The following is a 16,106-nucleotide window of genomic DNA, read 5'->3' as shown; positions in this document are numbered from 1 at the left end:
CTTTCGCAATTTTTTAAAACCAAGTAGTTCAACTTCGATGTACATTACGTTATTTTTATCACGTTTGCTATAGGTGTCGTGGCATAGTTTCCTAGAACGTTGGTACTTGAAGTCAAATGTTGCGACAGGTTCGATTCCCGACCCATGCATGGTTCCACAGACGGTGTACTTGTTTGTCACGCGTCTTCTAAGAACATGCTATATTAATAATTGCGTTTTCACTTAAGACCGAATCTTACATAGATTTAGCCTTGGAAAAATGCAAGTGACATTTTTTATCACCATTACCATTTTTATTTTATATTTATCGTACATATTACTACGTTGATTTAAACGGACTTTTTTGCTATAATTAAAAAAATATAGAACTGTTAGAAAATATTTTAAAATTTCAATACTAGATGGCGCCACTTACCCCCAATTTAAACATAATCGATTAATAAGAAACTTAACATAAAAAAATAAGAATGAACCGTGCTTTTGTAATGAATTGTTTTTTAAGCCGCTAATAAACGTTCTTTTACCTTTTAGAATATTTTTTTAAGTTAAATTTGTTAGTGCCCACTGATGTCCACCAAAATAGGGAATTTGGCTTCATATTGCGATGTTAAATTTCTACCACATGCTTATGCTGGTCCGATCTCGACGATCTTGACTATCTTTGGTTCCCACTATAAAATATTTAGACATGTCATATGAATTAAATAAATTATATAATATGAATATGACCTATTACGGCGCCAAAAGTGAAGTTCATATTTCACGCCAATAACGACCTATCTTGTGGGTACGGTTACTACTATGTTATTACTGTATTGAGAACGAAAATTCAGTATTTTTATCAAAAATATTGTCTATATGTTATATGGTCTGTGGCCCCGCTCTGGCGGGGTACGGCGAGAGGCATCTCAGGAATTTTAATCGCATCCAAGCGTCGGCCTGGCATCGGCCCGCTGCCCGCTGCCCGCCATCGCCATCTCAACGCAATAAAAACTAAACGTCCCGCCAGAGGGCACATACAGATTTTCGGATGTGTCTCATCTAATTGTAACTACTCTATGGTTTTAGAATGTTCTAGATTTTCCGCGTTATTCAATGGCAAAATTGCCAAGAATTGCTTAGTTTCAAAATCAGTTATTACCTACTTAAATGTAGTTTTTAAGTACTAAATTTACACTTAAGTGAGGACCATTCAACACATAGTTATGTGTGTACAAATCTCTTTAGGTTCAGATAAATGATAGCTTTTTTTTATGAACTTAAATTAATATTTGAATTTCAAATTTGTTATTTTACGACTTAGTATATTAAAATATAACCAGTGTTAATCCGATTACAGTAAGACTACACATCCAATAAACTTTGTATGTAAAGATTTGTGAGTCTTCGATTGTGTAATATTTTCCTACTTTGAACCCATTGTTTCGTACATGGAAGTTTCTCTTAGAAATTCCTACATTTTTACTCACTTATTCTTGGATAATATTTTTTGTGATTCCAAGAAATAATACAAATGCAGTACTTAATAAGGATGTAATAAAACTAATAGATTTTTATACAACATTTTCTATTATGCAAGTCGTAAAACCATTAAACAAAAGAAATCATAAAAGAGGGGGGTTTCGTCCGTTTCATAGATAGACGAACGAAGAAAAAAAAAAACGTAAAATTAGTCCGCTGATGCACTAGTGGGAATGAGACGGCTGTATTCATGATATTGTATACGAGTGAAAGAGAGAGTTGAACGGTAGAATGAGTCGAAAAGTAACCGGTCTGGGGGAGGCAGATGTGCAGCTCAAAACCCCCACGGCAATACAGATTCCAGCAATAAGAAAATAATTATTTAAAAAAAACACGAAGTAGTATAATAAAAAAATAACTTTCACGTCTTTAATATGACAGATAAAGTAAATAATATTTGTTTTTAAACGTGAATAAAATTTAAAAACACCAACCGCAATAAAAACTTTTTACTTCAAGTCTAGTCCAAAACATGGAATCCTGTTTATCATGAAGATAACCTTAGTAAAACAACTCGGCATACATTATAATAAATTTTATAATATCTTACAACCGTACATCTCCTAAAATATTTCACTAAAGTATTAGGAAACGGCCAGTGGTTTTAATTTACGAGCAGTTTTTATTATTATTTTATTGTCCGATTTTGTTTATGCGACTATAAAATGCCTACATATGTTGTGACAGGAAAATTTTATAGTTTTATAACGTTATGTCGTAGGGGGAGTTGGTAGAAAGTTGGGAGAAATTAAACATTATTAAGTAACTCGCAATGACACTTTAAATTAACCAATAAAGGTACTAAGGTTCGATACTTTATGGTTAGTCTAAGATGAAAGCTACTAAATCTTGGTTAGGAATTATAATAACTTTGAAACTGTTTCAGAGGAAATTAGATCTAGTCGATGAGAAAAATAATACAAGAAAATTTGTTTTGTTTTAGACGCAAAGGTTCAACTTCAAGTTAGAAAACTTTAATTAACATTACTTGGGTAGTAATGATAGTTTTAATAACAAGTACCCTTTACAAGTAATGCAGAAGTAACGGTTAAGAAATGCTTGTTATTTACGTCACTCGGAAATTCCATTGCGTTAACATTTATTGAATGCAGACGCCTCTATTTCTGACTGTACCTGAATTTTTACCGATCTTTTCTCGGTATAGACGCTACTACTATTCGAGTCTGGAATGCAGCTGGCCAAATTGTTTTCTGGATATTTTATTTTATGTTTGGAACCTCGTTATTTACTTTGATATTTACATTGAAGACGAAATTATACGACTATTTTGTTCAGGTCTTAAATAAAGGCAAGAATTTTTATACATACTTTTTGAACTTTTGAATAATTCAAGATATAAAACTTTATAGAGTCTTTTTAGTTTAACAGTAAAACGGTTAAACAAAGTTGCTATTGTAATGATGAGGCTTGGTTTACAACAATTGAGCAATACCAAAAAGTAAAGCTTCGTCAGACGGTCATTCACATATCGCATGCCGACCTGGATTATGAATGCGTGAGCAACGATTCCTGATCAACCACGCATTACATTTATACCAAGACAGACGTTGTTGAAACCGACCACAGTACATTCCATTATCAAAGGCGTGTGAATCGATTATGTGGAAAATCCGAGAAAATCTCACTGTCACAGTGCGTAATGAGCATCGCACGGACACATGTGAAATTGACTGCTTTTTTGCATTCCACCTCTGACGGTGCACGCCTTCGACACAACCGTGCGGCGATGCCTTAATGTCTTTCAATCAGGTTTATCATTATTAAAATTTATAAGTCTTTTGTGAGCCTTATTTATAGACTCGATGCGTTGTTTATTTACGTATAAAAACGGATTACGGATATAAATTATTGTGGTGCTTTTAATTACTTTCTTTGTGAAGTTTAATCGGTATGGCAATGGTCGTAATAATTCGGTGAAGGTCGGAGGATTCGCGTTGTGAAGATGAGGTACAGGCACGGGGCTCGACGACGGGGTCCGTTAGCGCTGCGTTGCGACAGATGGGCGCTGGCCGGGACGCGGCCCGCGGCCCTGCGGAGAGATCGACCTCCGAAATGCGTCCGAGATTGCATTCTTTGGACGGCGCGGGCGCATTCCGACGGAGCGGCGCCGCGCGCCCGCGCTCGCCAGTCGACGCGCGCCCTTTTGGGGGTTAAGATGTGTCGGTCGCGGCGGGCGCTCGCCATGTGGTCCCAGCCGCCTCCCCCGGGTCCGGACGAGGACACCGAGCCGTTTCGAGCGCGCGCCTCTACCGGGCCGCCAGCCACGCGTATGTCACGCAACGCTGTTTGCCCAGAAGACAGCCGCGTCGCCCGCATGGTGCGCGAATACGGTGTCAGAGTGGGCCCCACTACGACTCAGCCTCCCGGCCTGCGTGTCTTGGACCAACCTCAGTACCAGAACCTGGAGGAGCTGCGCAAGAACCCGGAGTACGCGAACATAGACGAGATCAGCCGCGAGTTCGGATACCGACTGTGTCCGGAGGGCCAGAACCTGGAGGATGAGGCGATATACGAGAACATCCTGTCGGTGCGGCAGCTGCGGTCCGCGGAAGTGCGGCTTGTGCCGGTGTCGGAGGTAGCCTACTACGAGGGCCAGGGCTACGTAGCAACTCAACTGCTCAGCAGGAATGGCACCTTCCCGCAGTGCCCGCCGCACACCTGGAGCCGCCTGCAGAGTGCCGGACGACTCACAGGATCACTTCGTCTTTTCACTGTAAATATTTAACATCTTTTAATAATTTGGTTTGCTAGTTTAAATCAAATATTCTTAATCGAAAATATGAAATATAAATTCGTAACTAAATAAATATTACGAATTTGTTCGAAGCAGAACAGGATATATACGCGTACAGTGTCGGTCATGTTTTTGCACGCATTCCATACAAAAAGTGGTCGCTCATTGTACCACTGTATTTATGTTCATCGCAAAAAAAATTGAACAGCGGAATTTCGCTCTAATGACTCGTTAATTTTGGTGGTGACTCGATGAATTTCGAACCGACGCGTGAATCTGAACCGCCGCGACTGACCGAGGCAACGGAGGCCTCTTCAATCGCACCTACGCAGATTCACATTGATACGCTTTGATTCGCCATTCACCTTAAATACTTATTCAAATATTAATAAATAAAAATTATTTTTTATCAGATTTATTTCATCGTATAACGGTTATGTAAGAAAAGTTATGAAATCCTAATAATTCTTTTTTTTCTCTATTTTTTTTATTACGTCTATGAGTGCTTATATTTTTTTTATTTTTTTTTTAGACCGTCCTATATCTTAAAATCATAAGACATTATCACGTATTTCGCACGTGGTAAATTACTGTAGTTTGAATAAAGCAGATTTCATTTGTTTGTCCATTTCGGCATATTTCTTAAAAATCTTGAAAGTTTACAACGCATGTGTGAAAAGCAATATATTTGTTTCATAAATTACTGTGTGAAATCTTATATTATCCTCCCAAAACAGTATTAAATATGTTAAAATTCTCAAAATTTATACGTTTTGTAGCGACATCCTATCAAAAGCCAATTTAAATGATACTGGGAAAGTAAGGTTAAGTTTAAATTCGACTATAAAGTCATTTCAAAGTTATAGTTACATATTGTAACCTTTAAATCTATTCTATAAAAACTCAACACTTTCTGTTGAACTTAGAGTAAGTTAGTGGTTTTAAAGACCTTAGTGTAGAATTTTTGATTGCGACAGTTTTCGGTATTTGCGTGATCCATAAATAGTTTTAGTAGGCAACATTGGCAAAGGCTACTTCGGATAAGAATGTTTTTTTTTTCTTCTTAATTATAATTAAAAATAATATTCTGTCCGGCGCGGGTGTAATTTCCGTCGGGTGCCTCTGCGTTATTATAGGTAGCAAAAAATTAATGACGAATAATAAAATTATAACCAAAAGCGAGATATAATCTTTGATCAAAGAAGTTTTTTCTTACATTCTTGTTTATAAAGGTTGTTAAAATTGTTTTTTTTTTTTTTGTAAAAATCCCTCTTTTATCCAATATTAAATTTAATACGTCGTATTATACTTATTCTACTATTCTTAGTGTTTCACTAGCAATAATTATTGTGGGTTTCCACTGTCGAATTACTTGTATAGACATATTTTATTCTCTTTGAGGGACACTATCTGTATTACTACAAAAATACTTTTAGATACTCTTTGGTTAAACATGTGTTTTGACCCTTGGACCGCCTTTTAATTTCTTATTATTGTCCACAGGCAAAACGGGAGATGTACGATGTAAAAAAGCAGAGGTTATGCCTCGCACAGGACGAGTACAAGCATTTAAACAATGCTCTGTCTACCCTCGCCGCTTCCAGAACGAGTCGTGAGTATATTACTATCCTTCTTATTTATCATACCTATATATCGACACTGGAAAGCGTAAACGCTATAACCCCGAAAGTATGAACTTTACAGGAGAGCTAAAAAATGATAACTCGTGAGCTGATACGCCTACAAGCATGCGGTATTTAGCAATGTTGTGTAGTTTGTGCTAACCTATAATAAAATCATTATCGTTTGATAATGATTGAAGTTATTAACGTGTGAAAAACATATTCGCGATTTCAAGGGTTACAGCGTTTATGCTTTCCAGAGTCGATATACTCGTATGTATCCATCCATCTATTTATGTGGAAGAGAAAAGTATATGACTTTACAAACTTATCTTACTTCTAAATGTGAAAGTTTGGATGGATGAATGTTTGTTTGATGGTATCTCCGGAACGCCTCAATGGATCTGGTAGAAATTTGACACAGATGTAGAACATAGTCTAGAAGAACACGTAGGTTACAGTTTAAGTTTTTTTTTTTTAAATTTCACGCGGACTGAGTAGCGGGCAAGGCGACAGCTATATATATTAAACAGTGGTAGACGTCAGCAACCACAATCTGTTGCAAGAATTGGCCGGTGCCAATTTATAGTATACTAGCTTTTACACGCGACTCCGTCCGCGCGGAATAAAAAAATAGAAAACGGGGTAAAAATTCGTCCGTTTCCTGGTTCTAAGCTACCTGCCCACCAATTTTCAGTCAAATCGATTCAGCCGTTCTTGACTTATAAATAGTGTAACTAACACGACTTTCTTTTATATATATAGATAAGAAAAATATATGTCCTTAAATAACGAATGATTGTATTTCCATTCATTCATTCCATTCGAAAGGAGAATAGAATGAATGATCATGCACAATATCTATCGTAATACCTATATTTATTTATGAATCCATTCCATTATGAAGTCATCATTATGTATTGATTTATTATAATAATGATTCAGGATGCATTTAATAATTACTGCGAACCGTGATGGAATTCTGCTACGCGAAAATATGTCGGTGGCTCGGTACTCGGAAGAATGCAACGATATGTAGATTTGCAAGTTTATGTGGATTGTACAGGAAAAATTTTTATAGTTTAATATTTAATAGCGCTGCAAATTTTACTTTGAACTTGAACCGTGATTTGATGGTTTTTTCGATGTATTAAAAAAACTTTTAAGTAAAATGAATAGTCTATGAGAAGTTATATAAGTAATCTATACTAAGTTTTAAATTATATGGCATTTAGATAATAAAAAATTAAGCAAGATATGTAAAGATTTACTTCCATTTTGGTATCAAAAAATGTCAAGGTGTAACCCTTCCACAGGTCATTGTGAAGTTTGTTTTGATTTGCCTGTTTCTTATTTGGGTCTCAATCAAAAGAATTGACCTAAAAGTTAATTTTTATTGCGTTTGTCGCAGTTTGACGAGGAACTGCATTCCGTTGTGGTTGAGTAATGTGACATTCTCCAAATACCTTTTACTCTTACATACTAGTGTAAAAAATTATTCATGGAACCGTTTTAATTATTACATAGATTAAATTAGAGAATACTTAACAAATTAAAAGACAAAAGTTTTTTTAACAATAAGCTTTTATGATGTTCTTGTTAATTAAAAGAAAATAAAATAATTAGAAGACAAAGTACACGTCAAGACTATTTAAACGGCCCCAATGATGAGGCTGTGTCGCTTCATTGCGAAGTAACTATGGTCACCTTCCAGAGCCATGATCAGATCAGTGGACCAAATTTACAAAATTTGATGAAAAGCTTATAAAATATATCTCATCTGGTTATCTTTTAACTTAATTATAATAGGGTTACTAATGTTTGTTCTTTTGGTGGTACAAATAAAGTAATTGTAATTGCAGTATGTTCATCGACGACTTCGATGACGACGACGTCGACAACATCTCGTCATGACCCCGAAGTGTTGCGGGCGGAGGTGTCACAGGCGCGCGGCAGGGTCGCTCAGCTCCGAAAGGAGCTAAGGCAAGCGCGCGCTGAAGTCGCCAGTGCACGACGCGGTGTGGATACACTCGCTGAGTAAGTACACACTTTAAGTTATACCCAGAGTCATTCAACATCCACCAATAGACGGAATAATAGAATAATAGTAACCAAACTGAATTCCATTAGATATTTAGCCTACCACGTTAGCTCCATTACCAAGATTTGAAGAGACCTATTTATTTATTAGGACAATATTTCTATATTTACAGAGTGGAACAAAAATTAAGCTCTCAACAGGGCTGCTACAACATAACAGAGGCTCAAGCTATTATGACGGAACTGAAGAACATACAAAAATCCTTAACCTCGGGTGAGAAAGAGAAGGCAGATCTCATGCAGTCTCTCGCCAAGCTTAAAGATGATCTAACTCGTCTTCAACTGGGCGAAGCTTCCCCTGATTTGTCAACATTAAGTCTTCCTCAGGAGAAGTTAAGTACAGCATCCCAAACGGATCTGTGCGCCGATTTAGTACCCATAGGTACCAGGCTAGCAGAAATGGCGCGGGTTCGCCTACAATACGATGAAGCTAGAAAAAGAATACAACAGATACAGCAACAGCTAGCCGATTTAGAGGACAAAGTACAACCTGGACAAGCTGAATCGGACAAAGACCGTCTCCTACTCTTTCAAGAAAAGGAGCAGTTGCTAAGAGAACTTAGAAGTATAACTCCTCGGACTAGATCTAAACAAGAAATGACTGATATACAAATTGAATGTAAAAAGTTGGAGCAAGACTTGAAAAATGCCTTTGAAATGTCGAATAAATGTATAGCGGATAGATTAAAGCTTCACGAAGAGAAACAATTACTTCTTCAACAGTTAAAAGACGCGTTGACCTCTATGACAACATTGGAAGGTCAACTAAAGACTTTGTCAGCTAGTACCTTGTCAGTGTCGAGTAGTTCCAGTTTAGGTTCTTTATCAACTGCAAGTAGCAAAGGGTCATTAAGTTCCGGAATCAGTTTCACTGATATATACGGAGGGCCGCAGATCGCGAGCTCGTTACAAACTGACAAACCAATCGATATGGTTGATCTTCATCGGAGAGTTGAAAGGTAAGAAAAAACATACATCTTATGCATTCACTGTAGACTACAATTTACTAATTTAAATTATATGACTTCAGGTTAGTGCTTTAACCTGAAATTATATTATTATTTTGAATACTAGTCTCATTCAAGACAGAATTAATAGGTGTTTTGACAGTGGAAACCATCAGTTTGATAAAATCTTGGTATCTGCAGACTTCTACGTGGTACCAGCTACCCTTGCGGCAGCGTGACGCCGGCTGGCAGCTCTGCCTCGCAGCCTTCCCTCTCTCCTCGCAGCAGTCTGTCCTCCGCCAGCCCGCCACCGCCGCCCTCATACACACAGGTAACTATCGTCATACAAACGACAAGTAAACCCTGTTACAAATATACAAAAAAAATCCTTACATCATCTTCAATAACTAATAATTCGTTGTCAATCAATCACTAAAGGGAAAATTAAGTATTATAAATTTACTATTCTTAACTTTAATTAGTTGGTTAAGTTCGTTATTAACGTACTAAATTTCCTATTAAATCAATATATATAATTTCCAGGTCGAAAGACAAAGGCGACAGCAGCGAGAGCTGGAGGAAAAGCTGGCGGAGATGAGAATAGGTGTCGCCACAGGATTGAACGAGGTCACAGGACATGCCACCAGTCAGTACCATCTGAAATAATATCGTACATAATTATACTTAAAGTAATTATAACTGTATTCGTAAATTATTATTTCAGCGCCATCTATCTTAAGATAAAATAAGTTAATTGGTCCTTCGAGCAAGGATATTATTCATTTAAATCAAAGATTATTATATTTATTAATATATAAAACTTTGTCACAGTCCCAGTACAGCTGCAAGGCCCAGGTCGGCCTGGAGAACCACTGTCCCCCATATCGGAGACACCCCCACCACCGCTCTCCCCCAGAACTCCCTCTTCTAGTGGTAAGTAACAAATATATTTAAACTTACTGTCGCCCGCGACTCTGTCCGCCCTAAATTAGTTAAAAGAAACTTGATTAGTAGCTTATGTGTTTTTCCAGACTATGTTCTACATCTATGCCAAATTTCATTAAGATCTGTTGAGCCGTTCTGGAGATATATTCAAACAAACATCCATCCATACATCCAAACATTCAGCATTTATATTACTAAGATTCATAGCTTTATAAACAAATTATATATGATCAAAAACCTATCTTTGAGTCTGTCTACCCCTGTTGTAACAAAAAGATAGAAATATTCATATTATGTATAATTTCCAGGTACAAATACTAGATCAGTGTCAGCGGCAGTGAGTGACGAGTCAGTGGCGGGTGACTCCGGAGTGTTTGAGGCTGCACAAGGCGGAGACGCTTCCAACGCCGGTATATACCTTTATTTACTACTAGCACTTCACCGCGACATCGTCCGCTCGAAAAAAAAAATAGTCTATACCCTACAGCAGTGATTGTCAAACTTATTTTCTTTTACCGCCTTCTTTGAAAATCAATTATATTTCAGAGCCACAATTTCATTACTTTAATGAATTTCAATGCCCCCCATTTTTGGGCTTTTTATCGCCCCCTCCTAGGTTTCAAACACCCCCAAGGGGGCGTTATCGCCCACTTTGGGAAACACTGCCCTATAGGGATACTGTAGCTCCACAACAATGAAAGAATTTTTCAAATAGGTTCAGTAGTTTTGGGAGACTATTCAATAAAAACAATAAAGTGTTTCCTTTTTGTAACTCAAGTATTGAATAATAAATAATGTAGAGCATTAATTTTTTTTTTGAAACAATGTCTTGAAATTGAATAAATGTAAAATGGTCCTTCGAGTCAGATTTTTAGTCTTTATTTAGTCTATTTTTATTAATTATTATTATTATTACAGTGAACAGTGCACAAATTGAAATCAAATTGCGCTACTGTCCGGACGAGAGCGCGCTGGAGATCGGCATTTTGAGAGCTCGCAACCTTCACGCTCTATACATTGATATGGGCACTGAAGTGTAAGTTGATTTCTTATATATTTAATACTAGCTTTTACCCGCGACTCCGCCCACGCGGAATAAAAAATGGAAAACGGGGTAAAAATTATCCTATGTCCTTTTCCTGGTTCTAAGCTACCTGCCCACCAATTTTCAGTCAAATCGATTCAGCCGTTCTTGAGTTATAAATAGTGTAACGACGTGTAACGTAAACACGACTTTCTTTTATATATATAGATTTTAATATATTAGTAAGATGTCTAATCAAATTATTCAAACTTTCGTGAGACATTATCATTAACTAAAATAGGAAACGGCTAAAACACTGACATATGTCTGGTGTCGGCACCGACTAGTTTCGAACCCATCGGGGGGTTGGCTTTACTAGTCGGTGCCGACATGAGACATATGGACGTGTATGTTTTAGTCGTTCCTATATAAGTTAAAGATGTCTAATTTTACTTAGACTTACTCGTAATAAGGAGCCTAATAGTTACCATTTAAATGCAAGTTACATGCAATTTTGATCACTTTATTTTGATAGCTACTTACCCCAGAATAAAATTTAGTTCTTAATTTTGGTGTGCGGTAGAAAGTTAACGTCTAAGTATACTTTTATAGTTGGTTTCTGAGACCAAAATCCTTTAAAAAAAAATTATTATTGGTAAATTTGGTTTCAGAAATGAACGATTAATGGATTATTTTAGTTATTTTTGATTCTTTAATAAGATTAATTGATATAATGTATTGTGTAGTGCTGTCCGTGGCGCGTTAGTGGTGGGTGGGGGAGGGGGCGTGGCTTTTGGTACTGCTGGACTGGCATGGCGCGGAGCTACACTGGCCTGGCGCAAGCTGCAGCATGCTGCAGTGGGACCTCGTGCTCTCCGAGCTGCCACATTGCAGCTCAACCTCACAGCTGGCACAGAGTGTCTCGTTAGTACCTACATTCTTATGTTCCCCTGGTACTTTTGTACCCTTTGTACCCTTTTCAGGTACAACCCATACGATATTTTAGTAGTATAGTTTGATAAGGATCTTCTGATAGTCGGAAAATATGTAATTTTGACTAAGTAGGGATAAATGTATGGTTTAGTGTTGCCATTTTCATTTTGAAATTCTGTAAAATATCACGCTTAATATTATTAGTTAATTTGCTGATATGTTTGTATGTATCCATTTAAATAGTAAGGAATTACTAGAAGAATTTAGGTAATAAGTTACAAATAATATTTTTAAAGTTGTAACATAAATTTTTACACACTGGTAACCCTTAAAACTTGTCACCCAATGTCAATGTCAACAAAAAACTTTTATAAGATCCATGTGGGACTTTTATACCTTTTGAACTTGCGACTGATTTTTATAAAAAAATATTTCCACTGGAGCAACCAGGATTGTTTAAAAAATTGCAGTCGCAGTGAAAATTGTGATAGTCGTTTAAAGAAAAAGAAACACTTACAGTGTCATGAAGCTTAATACCTACCTTATTATTTACCTTGAACTACCTTTAACTATGGGTTTTCACTGTTGAAATGTAAATTTTTTGGAACGAAGTTCCTTATCGCGCGTTGTGAAAGGGGGCTAGACGGAAAAAATTCTTACGAAAAGTTGTCACGACACTTTTTGCTATAGTAAGTATGTTAACGACGAATGAGCGCTACTTCACCATGGCAACGACGTGAAAATATATAACGAAAATTCATAGAAATAAAATGTACTTCTTGTGAAGACTTAAGTTTTTTATTCATAGAATAAACATTGGTTCGTTCACTAATTAGTTGAAAGGAACTTCGTTCCATCCGGGTGTCCCAACACACCTCTCAAGTTTTTTTAGATTATCTAGATTATGATTATAACTAGCCAAATTCGAGTATTCGGCGATAGCCTTGAGTGCCATGTGATAAAAACAGGGCGAGAGCGATTATTTTCTGACTTAACCACATCATATTAATAATCAACCTTATATCTATGTGTGTTAAAGTTGAATATCCTTTGCAGGGTTGTGCACAAGTCAGCCTAGCAGATTTCGACGCGGATACAGTATCTCAGAAGTGGTACAATGTACTCAGCTTCCGTAGTATGAGACGAGATGAGAGCTCAGATGAGTCGACTGTCATCTCCTCGCAGACATCTACTCTAACTAGAAATAGAGGTTAGTTTTGTTTTTTTATGTTATGATAAAATAAAGTGTTAATTTTTTACTTATTCTTGCTGATGTTATGAATGTAAAAGTTTAGATGGATGGATGGATGGATATTTGTTAGTAAGTAATTCAATAATTGTATTTTAATATTGAATTGTATTAAACACTAGCTATACCTCTCGACTCCGTCTGCATGGAATTAACATATGAGTTCTTTTCTGTTGAGTCGATTTGAAGATACTTTCAAACAAAAATTCATCCATCCGTCTATTTATCCATCCATACAAATATTAATAAGGTTAATATATAATATATTATCTTAGGTCCCGAGAGTATGACTGGTGCGGAGTGCAATGTGGATTGTGGAGATAACTCTGCCTCAGAGGATGATGAATCCAGAGAACCATTGAATCAGGTATATTGACATTTTTAAATAATATACAAATCAAAGAACTATATTTTCCCAGTATTTAAATAAAATATTACCAAAAAATTATCATTACCAAAAAAAAAAAATTTTTTTTATAAATATTTTTTTTTTTTACAAAACTGTCAATTTCAGTCTCAAATTTGTGTTAAGTTTAAATTTTGACTAACTTAAATTAAATACGTTTAATGAACTCTGGGAGGTATTTATTATTCATAAATAAAGAATAATTTACACAAAGTGTTAGGTTTAGGAACAATTATTTAATTTATAAACTAACTTTCCAGATAGTGGAAGAAGATTCCTTCGAGGATTACATTCCTGAGGAGGATATCGCATTGGAAGAGGAATTCCTTCACCCTACCACGGCAGAGAAAGAGACAAATACAGAATGCAACTTCTGCCCGGAGGGAGCAAGACAATTACATAGACGGTTAGTTATTAACACATGTCTATGTTCTTGTAATAATCGTTAGTTTATAATCTGACGGTGTTATTTAATGTGTTGGGATATAACTATTGGGTTTTGTAGTTTTCTTGATGGTAAGCAATAGGTTGAGGTTTTATATTTATTTTTACGGGTATAATAGATTTAAAAATTTTTTTGTTTACCATTGGGCCGTTCAGTCTACTGATAAATCGGATAAATAGGATTTTTTCCCATCAAGGAATTTGAAATCATAGACAAAAAACTTATTGGTCTGATTGTTTCTATTGGATTTAATCGGACCAATGAGATTTTTCCCATTCATTTTGTCGATCGGCCCAACGGCAAACACTCTAAATATTGGCTTATTTCATAAGAGAATGTATGAGATAATAATATATTTGGTCAATGCTATCATGTACATTTATTTACTTAGCTAAACTAACTATAAGTAATTTCGTTGGAATCTATATAAATAGATTCCAACGAAATTACTTACAGTTCACATGTTTTTTTTTTGTACATAATTGTGTACAAAAGTATCAAAAATATGTACAAAAATATGTTTGGTGACAGATATATAAAATGCTTGCGGCGAGTGGAGGCTGATGGTCGGCCTCACGAGGATACCACTTTACAAAAATAATTTAAAAAAAACCGTCCAATATCTGTACATAGTTTATAAATATATAAATAGGTATGTTCGCATTGTGTCGTGTGTGATTTCATGTGCTAACTAAACTAGATTTTTTTTTGTATTATGACTGCTAGTATGCTATCTTTACTAATATATATACGAATGTTTGGATGGATGGATGTTATAAGGTATCTCTAGAACGTTTCAGATGATCTAGATGAAATTTGACAAAGGTAGAGCATAGTCTGAAAGAACAAATATGCTATTTATTATTAACTTTTTATTTAAAATCGTGCGCACGAAGTCGCGTGCGACAGCTTGTTATATGTGGGATAGCTTGTAGTATGGCAACATTATGAAAGTTATTTGTCAATTTAAATTAAATTATTTCATATTTGCTATGACTTTAAGATTCATTCATCATTAAATTATATTAAAAGCACTATTAAGTTTTATAAATTCCACATATATGGTAATATTTTATATATTTGGTAGAAATTAGTATATTAGTAGATTAGCTAAATTATATCTAATCTTAGACAAATCCTTACAATTAATAATATTAGTGTCTATGTAAAATTGTAAAATGTATTTCGTAAACATGATTCATGCGTTGTTTAAAATTAATGTATGTTTTTTTCAATTTTTGTCTGTCCGTCCGCAAGGATGAGTTTGTTCCGGGTAATCTCCGGAATGGCTGGACTGATTTTGATGGGACTTTAACTGGAATGTAACTGATGTATGCGAGCAGGTTATAGGTTACTTTTTGTGTTGACGAAATCGCTAATATTGCTCTATCTACACTTATATTAAAAAGAAGAAAGATTTGGTTGTTTAGCATTGAAGGCTTCAAAACTACTAAATTGATTTGTAAAATTCTTTCACTGTTGTGAAGTACACTTTCCTGGATGTTATGGGCTATATTTATTACTAGATTTTTTTATTACACACAAAGTCGAAGGCAACTGCTAGTATATAAATAAAATAATTGAAACAAAAAAAATTATACTTTTTTTAGGAAACTGCGCGAACGGATAAAGGTGAAAGATTTAGTTAAAGTTGATGAAAATAAAAATTGCAGGATATTTCGATTGAAAAAAAAAATGCATATAAAGTTTTTAAACTTAAAAAATTTGTTAGACTGTTCTGAGTTAGCCAGAGAAAAATATATTAGCATACCATTTGTTTTAATGATAAATTATTTGTTAGTTAATAAAAAAAATCTTAATTATTTTATAACTAGCTGTCACTCGCGACTCTGTCCGCACGAAATTAAAAAAAAAACTTAATAAGTAGCCTATGTGTTCGTCCAGATTATGTTCTACTTCTGTGCCAAATTTCATCAAGATCTGTTAAACCATTCCTGAGATACCTTCAAACATCCATCCATACATCTAAACATTCACATTTATAATATTAGTAAGATTTGGTAAAATATAAGCATGTGGTTATATTTTATTTTATAAAGGCATGATAACGCATGAAAAGCATGTATTTTGGCACAATGTGGATGTATGAATTAATGTGTTTTTGTGTTGTTTAAATTGACAATCTTTTTAAAAATTAT

At 35.4% G+C, this 16,106-nt stretch overlaps 1 protein-coding gene across 2 annotated transcripts in view; it reads left to right on the top strand.

The window, feature by feature from the left end:
- LOC106712581 (protein kibra) overlaps nucleotides 1-16,106 on the top strand; it is a 73,527-nt gene that overhangs the window by 53,556 nt on the left and 3,865 nt on the right. The window contains exons 1-13 of one of the 2 annotated variants that reach the window (XM_045683496.1): nucleotides 3,694-4,255; nucleotides 5,780-5,888; nucleotides 7,761-7,935; nucleotides 8,112-8,957; nucleotides 9,147-9,276; nucleotides 9,489-9,591; nucleotides 9,777-9,878; nucleotides 10,199-10,300; nucleotides 10,809-10,926; nucleotides 11,661-11,838; nucleotides 12,904-13,057; nucleotides 13,372-13,463; nucleotides 13,763-13,908. In XM_045683496.1, the coding sequence (XP_045539452.1) occupies nucleotides 3,698-4,255; nucleotides 5,780-5,888; nucleotides 7,761-7,935; nucleotides 8,112-8,957; nucleotides 9,147-9,276; nucleotides 9,489-9,591; nucleotides 9,777-9,878; nucleotides 10,199-10,300; nucleotides 10,809-10,926; nucleotides 11,661-11,838; nucleotides 12,904-13,057; nucleotides 13,372-13,463; nucleotides 13,763-13,908 (2,813 nt within the window). In that variant the 5' untranslated portion in view covers nucleotides 3,694-3,697. Of the gene's footprint in view, nucleotides 1-3,693; nucleotides 4,256-5,779; nucleotides 5,889-7,760; nucleotides 7,936-8,111; nucleotides 8,958-9,146; nucleotides 9,277-9,488; nucleotides 9,592-9,776; nucleotides 9,879-10,198; nucleotides 10,301-10,808; nucleotides 10,927-11,660; nucleotides 11,839-12,903; nucleotides 13,058-13,371; nucleotides 13,464-13,762; nucleotides 13,909-16,106 lie in introns of those variants that run through there. The other variant, XM_045683497.1, reaches the window with a different exon arrangement.

Source organism: Papilio machaon, chromosome 22, assembly GCF_912999745.1.
Source record: "Papilio machaon chromosome 22, ilPapMach1.1, whole genome shotgun sequence".
Classification (NCBI taxonomy): domain Eukaryota; kingdom Metazoa; phylum Arthropoda; class Insecta; order Lepidoptera; family Papilionidae; genus Papilio; species Papilio machaon.
This window is presented reverse-complemented; position numbering and strand designations above follow the sequence as displayed.